This window comes from Primulina eburnea, chromosome 3 (assembly GCF_022965805.1).
Source record: "Primulina eburnea isolate SZY01 chromosome 3, ASM2296580v1, whole genome shotgun sequence".
NCBI classification, from domain to species: domain Eukaryota; kingdom Viridiplantae; phylum Streptophyta; class Magnoliopsida; order Lamiales; family Gesneriaceae; genus Primulina; species Primulina eburnea.
The window spans coordinates 22,258,499-22,265,380 of record NC_133103.1 but is presented as its reverse complement, the minus strand read 5'-3'; the positions used below and the strand labels follow the sequence as shown (position 1 = coordinate 22,265,380).

General features: G+C 41.2%; 2 protein-coding genes across 2 annotated transcripts; both read right to left on the bottom strand.

The window, feature by feature from the left end:
- Nucleotides 1–291: 291 nt before the first annotated feature.
- LOC140827103 (uncharacterized) lies at nt 292–1,547 on the bottom strand. The gene is made up of 2 exons (XM_073189710.1): nt 1,386–1,547; nt 292–627 (listed from the first exon to the last, which is right to left on the bottom strand). The coding sequence occupies exons 1-2, from the start codon at nt 1,545–1,547 to the stop codon at nt 292–294; spliced, it is 498 nt and encodes a 165-aa protein (XP_073045811.1).
- LOC140827336 (uncharacterized) lies at nt 1,288–4,099 on the bottom strand. Its single transcript, XM_073189989.1, has 2 exons — nt 3,381–4,099; nt 1,288–3,003 (listed from the first exon to the last, which is right to left on the bottom strand). Exons 1-2 carry the CDS (start codon nt 4,069–4,071, stop codon nt 2,897–2,899), a joined length of 798 nt encoding a protein of 265 aa, XP_073046090.1. The 5' UTR covers nt 4,072–4,099; the 3' UTR covers nt 1,288–2,896.
- Between the last annotated feature and the right edge of the window lie 2,783 nt (nt 4,100–6,882).

Genomic DNA, 6,882 nt, shown 5'->3' with positions numbered 1-6,882 from the left:
CCCATTCCTCGTTCAAATGTGAAATGCATCTAGAATCCCTAATACATGAACTTTTAAAATTTCGTGAAATAATTACTACCATGTATGAATTATGCATAAAATGCATAAAATAATTAAACAAATAATTTAAAATAAAATCCTAGATTGCATGCATTCAGGTTACGTGGATTAAATTACTGGACCTTACAACTCTCCCTCCCTTATTCTAAATTTCGTCCTCGAAATTTAGAACGTACCGAATAACTCCGGGTATCGACTTCTCATCTCGGTCTCGGTCTCCCAAGTAGCCTCCTATTCGGAATGATTCAACCATTTGACCTTGACCAACTGGATCACTTTGTTCCGGAGTTTCTTCTCCTGCCTGTCCAAAATCTTAGTGGGTTTCTCCTCGAATGATAAGTGTGGTGTCAGCTGAAGTGGCTCATAGTTAAGTACATGAGAAGGATTTGACATGTACTTCCGCAGCATAGTGACATGAAATACGTTATGAACTCCTGCCAGATTCGGCGGTAAGGCAACTCTGTACGCAAGTGTTCCCACTCTCTCTAGGATCTCGAATGGGCCGATAAATCTAGGGCTGAGCTTACCCTTCTTCCCGAACCTCATCACACCCTTCATCGGTGCTACCTTCAGGAACACATGATACCCTACTGCGAACTCAAGATCTCGTCGCCTCTGATCAGCATAGCTCTTCTGGCGGCTCTGTGCAGTCTTCATCATGTCCCGAATCCTGGCCACTAAATCTGCTATCTATCTGACAATATCCGGACCCAACTCTGCTCGCTCTCCTACCTCATCCCAATGAACTGGCGACCTACACTTCCTCCCGTAAAGTGCCTCATATGGAGCCATACCTATCGATGCCTGATAACTGTTGTTGTATGTGAACTCCACAAGAGATAACTTTGACGCCCAGCTGTCCTGGAAGTCGATCATGCAAGCTTGGAGTAGGTCCTCTAGAATCTGAATCACTCTCTCTGACTGACCGTCTGTCTGAGGATGAAAAGCAGTACTGAACAATAACTTCGTACCCAAAGCCTGGTGAAGACTCTTCCAGAATGCAGACGTGAACCTCGGATCCCTGTCTGACACTATGGACAATGGAATCCCATGCAGTCTGACTATCTCTTTTATATACATGTCTGCGTACTGAGTCATGGTGAATGTCTTCTTGATTTGTAAGAAATGAGCCGATTTAGTGAGCCGATCAACAATCACCCAGATGGCGTTAAATCGTCCAGTAGTCCTCGGAAGCCCTGTCACAAAATCCATAGTAATGTTCTCACTTCCTTTTGTGTGAAAAAGTACTTCAGGCTCTTATGATCTATGAAAATCTTGCACTTCTCTCCATACAGATAGTGTCTCCAGATCTTTAGGGCAAATACCAATGCTGCTAGCTCGAGGTCATGAGTCGCATAGTTCTGCTCATGAACCTTCAGCTGTCTGGACGCATAGGCTATCACTCTGTCCTGTTGCATCAGAACTGCGCCCAATCCAAGCTTAGATGCATCTGTATAGACCACAAACTCTCCCTGCCCTGATGGCATAGCTAGTACTGGTGCAGTGGTCAATGCTAGCTTCAGTCTGTCAAAGCTCTCCTGACACTAGGGTCCCCAGATAAACTTTGCATTCTTCTTCGTCAATGCGGTCATAGGCACCGCAATAGAAGAGAAGTTCTGGATGAACTTCCTGTAATAGCCTGCGAATCCCAAGAAACTACGGATCTCTGTCACACTCTTAGGAACAGGCCAATCTCTGACTGCCTCTACATTGGTGGGGTCAACCTCTATGCCATCCTGATATACGATGTGGCCCAAGAATGCCACCTTGTCAAGCCAGAACTCACATTTGCTGAACTTGGCATACAATCGTCTATCCTGTAGAGTCTGCAATACTATCCTCAGATGCTGCCTGTGATCCTATCTGTTCTTCGAATATATCAAAATATCGTCAATGAACACTATGACGAACTGATCTAAATATGGATGAAACACGCGATTCATGAGATCCATGAAGATCGCTAGCGCGTTCGTCACACCAAAAGGCATCACCAAAAACTCATAATGCCCATAACGCGTCCGAAAGGTTGTCTTATGCACATCTGACTCCCTCACTTTCAGCTGATGATATCCGGATCGAAGATCTATCTTGGAGAACATCGACGCTCCCTGAAGCTGATCAAATAAGTCCTCGATCCTTGGCAGCGGATACTTATTCTCAACTGTGACTCTGTTTAGCTCTCGGTAGTCAATACACAGTCGCATGCTGCCATCCTTCTTCTTGACGAATAACACTGGAGCGCCCCAAGGAGAAAAGCTAGGGAGAATGAAACCCTTATCTAGCAGATCCTGAATCTGATCCTTGAGCTCCTTCATCTCAGTAGGCGCTAAATGGTAGGGTGCCTTAGATATCGGCACTGACCGGGGCATAATCTCAATAGAGAAATCCACCTCTCTGTCCGGTGGTATACCTGAAACATCGTCAGGGAACACACTAGAGAACTCACGGACCACATCTACATCCTCCAGCCTCTGACTGACTGGCTCTGTCACTGATATAATGCTGGCTAAGAATTCCTGGCAACCTCTCTTGATAAGCTTCCTCGCACACAAGTAGGAAATGACGTGCGGGAACTGCTGATATCTGGCTGCCTAAAAAACAAATGGTTTTCCACTAGGTTGTATGACAGACACTGACCTCTGTCGAAAATCAATGACTGCACCATGAGAAGATAACCAGTCCATGCCCAATATGATGTCGAACTCCGGTAGTGGTAGTACTATCAAATCTGCGTGCACTGAATACTTATGTAACCGAAGCTCTAATCTCTTTACTATCTGAGAGGTGAACATCTGATATCCGGATGGAATCGATACTTTGTAACCCAAATCCATCGCTACTGGTATGATTTTAGTCGCTTCACGAAAGATTCGGATATGAACGAATGCGTAGCTCCTGAATCTAGCAATGCATGCGTGGCTACACCTGCAACATGTATCCTCCCTGCGACAAACATACCATCAAATCTAATAGAGTTGAACTTAAGGAACTTCTTATCGAAAATTAACCTCAAAGTCCTCGAACAAATACTGAATTAACCCAAGCATCAATTCCCAAAAGTTCGAAATTCAACCTCAGAAAATCAAAAATTACAAATTAATCCCTTAAAGTTTCAAAAATTGCATTTTTAGTCATTAAATTATCTGTTATTATAATTAGGTCCCTATAATTCCTCGGATCAACCACTTAGATTCTTACTCCCAACCAAGTAGAACATGCGTCCTAAATCTTTCTAAGTTATAAATTCCACAATTAATTCCTCCAACAAGCATAAAATCCATACAATTGTACAGTAAATTAAATCTTAATCAAAGGGTTACCAGTAATCAATGTCGAGTCTGGCACTGCTTCCGCCTCCTCGGCATGCATCACGTAAGCCCTACCAGTAATGTGGTCCTGGATCCTAGGGCAATCTGCAGCCTTGTGCCCCTCCTGTCCGTACACAAAGCACTTAAAGGTCACCCACATGCACTTACCGAAATGGAATCTGTTGCACTGTGGGCACGGCTGTCTGTCGTCTGGCTTAGGCGCCCCTGACTCCTGAGGGGGTTTCTGCTGCTGCTGTTGTGGCCTCCTAAACTGCCCTTGAGGCTTCTGCTGCCCCTGCTGTCTCGACGGTCCGATAAACTGTTTTTTATGAGGATGGAAACTGGACTGAGTCTGGTGCCCTTTCCGCTGCAACTCAAAATCTATGTCTCGGAGTGCTTGCTCTGCCTGGAAGGCACAGGAAGTGGCCTCATCGTAATCTGTCGGCCTCATCAGCATGACATCTCGGCGAAGGGTAGGTTTCAGTCCATCAAGGAAATGCCTCAGCTTCTGGGCGGCATCCCCTGCTATCATGGGCACAAAATGGCAGCCCCTGTCAAACTCGCGGATGAACTCCGCCACAAATAAATCTCCCTGCCTGAGGCTCATGAACTCTCTCGTCAGACTGCCCCTGAAGTCAGCTAGGAAATACTTCCCGAAGAACATCTTCCTGAATCTGGCCCACGTGAGAGTATCCACATTCATTGCATGTGCAGTTCCCTCCCAGCACAGGGACGCACCATCCTGTTAGAGTAGGTGCACGTCGAGCCAAGTGTAGGCCAAGTGTTCAAAATGAAACTCTATGTATAAACAATCTTTATTTTAATAATATTTTAAATACTTAATTTTGGCACATCTTTATCTGTATGATAAAGCCCTTGAATATACAAATAGTAGAAAGAGTATGAGATGCTCATATGATGAGTATCATAAAACTCATATTTGGAATACTGTATATTCTAAACAGTTCCTAGTCGATTCAGCCGCCGCTAAGAAGGATATAGGCCGCTCGAGTTCGAGACTAGTATCTGTGATGTTAGTACCATGTTTCATTGGTAGGGGACATTGTGATGTCCGAGCATGCAGATAGGTGCTCCTGGTAAAGTGCACTGAACAACCCTCCATTAAGGACTTTCCAAGTGGTTCTCACTTATCGAGTGGAAACGTCCTAGTTTATGGTTGTACACCATTAGTCCTTATGACCCGGGACAACATTGAGACTCTATATGCTAGCATTGTACTTTGACTTGTTTACCGACTCATATGGGGTCATCAGGTAGCAAGGATGGGTGCTTTGTCGAAACATATAGGAGTCGATGCATTGTAGTCGGGGATTCACCGCTTACCTTCGGATATGGATATCCTATGTGTATGTAGTATGAAATCTCTTATCAGAGTATGGTGGTAATTATGAAAGGGGTTTAATAGATTACACCATCGATGCAACTACAACATGACACATAGTATCGATTCATTGACAACTCTCGATATACCAATGGTTGTCGAATCGGTCGGGATATATGAGTTGAAGGGACCGAACTGTACGCTAACCATAATTGAATGGTTCTTGCAGGCACTATCATTTGATACCTAGGGAATCATGTAAACGATGCTGCTAGGCGTTTAACATGATTGGTTGGGTACTATCAAAATTGAGTTCTGACGTTCTTATTATCAAGGTGTTGATAATTAAGAATGGAGCAATTGGTGTATGCTCGTATAAGGACATGTTTAGTCCGAATCACATGGAGATGTGAACCCACGGCTAGTTGTATCGATCAACCATTGAGGGTCACACAAGTGCTAACTTTCCAGATCCCGTTGAAAAGTAAAATAGTTTAATGTGTTGAACGGCTTATAAAGGAGTTTATAAGAGTAAATAAAAATAGAATTATGACTTCTATAAGGAGAATGTAACTTTTAATTCGAGGAAGTGTTCCTAAATTAAAAGTTGGTCAAACGAGTAATGTATTTGAAAATTTTGATTTTCATATACATTATTATGGACTAAATTAAATTAATTCAAGTGTAGAATTAATTAAACACTAGTGGACCTAGTAGAGTCCAAATAATTAAATTAATTCAAGTGTTGGATTAATTAAATAACATTTGGGCCTTGTAGAGCCCAATTAGAAATAATTATTAAACTAGTGGGCTTGAGTAAAATCAAGTAAAGGTTAAATGGTCTCAAATGTGTTTGAGACATTTAAATAAAAGTCCATGAGCTTTATAATTGTTATAAACCCAAATAGAAATGCATGCTTGGGAGATGAAGAGTTGGGAGGCTACTTTTTCAACATTCAAGGCTATGCACATGCTCACTTTTACTTTTTCATACACCAAGAAAAACACTCCACTCTCTCTCCTCCAAGGCACTTGGACGAAAATTCAAGTCTCCTTAATTTTTGTTTTTCAATTATTGAGGAAAGAAAACACTTCTCTTTGAAAAATCCTTTTATTTTTCTAGTGTAAAATAAGAGGGGTTCTAGCTAGTTAGTGGTGGGCCTAATTTTGGAGCAAAGAGAGCTTGAAGATTGTCTTGCCATCAAGAGCTTAGTTGTATATCAACTAAGTTGGAGCCAACATCAATCTTTTAAGATTGATAGGTATATTTTTTTAACACACTATGAATGTCATTATTGTGTTATATTGTATTTGCTACACATTAGTAGAGGTGCTCGAATTTTTCCTTCAAAAATCGAAAATTTTGTTGCTTCCGTTGCATTTCGGGCACCTTAACCGATCCTCTTTCAAGTGGTATCATGAGCTAAGGGTACTAGTTTGTGTAGCATATACATAATATTATATTGAGATCGATTTCTAACCGCATGAGATGATTTTTTGCAACAAAACACATGGCTTTGAAAAGGGGTTTTCGGGCAGCACGGGCTGCCCGTGGGGCTGCCCATTTCGGGCAGCAATGGCATTGGATGACTAACATATTTGTGAAATTTAAATGTGCCAAAATGTTTTTTGTGAAAAATGATTTTTTGGGCCCTTAAGTGTAAATTTACAAAAGTTGCAAATATTTTCTCATGAAATAAATAATTAAAGTTTGACTTTAATTATTTATAGTAAATTGTGATTTACAAGAAATTCGGTTATAAATAAATTAATTAGAAAATAGACAAAGGTGTTTGTATACTTTCTAATTAATTTAGTTTATAATCGTGGCGGTTAGTGATTTGATCAAGATATATAATATTGAATCAATTAATTATTGTGATAATTAATTGATAGTGTATGATATGTGATATTATGCATGAAGGTTGATCAAAAGCCCAAGCCAAATTTGCTAGGTGTATGCTAGGATATTTTGTGTTGAATGATTGTAATAATTATCAAATTTAAAGTGGGCTTGGTTTATGGCCCGTTCCCACCCCATGAGATGTATCCCTATTTGCCATGAATATTTATTTGTAAATACTAGTATAGTGGATGATCAAGATTGGAAGATGGTGGCCATGATGATTATGAATATCGAAGACGTGTAAATATTGGAAGCTAATGTAATAG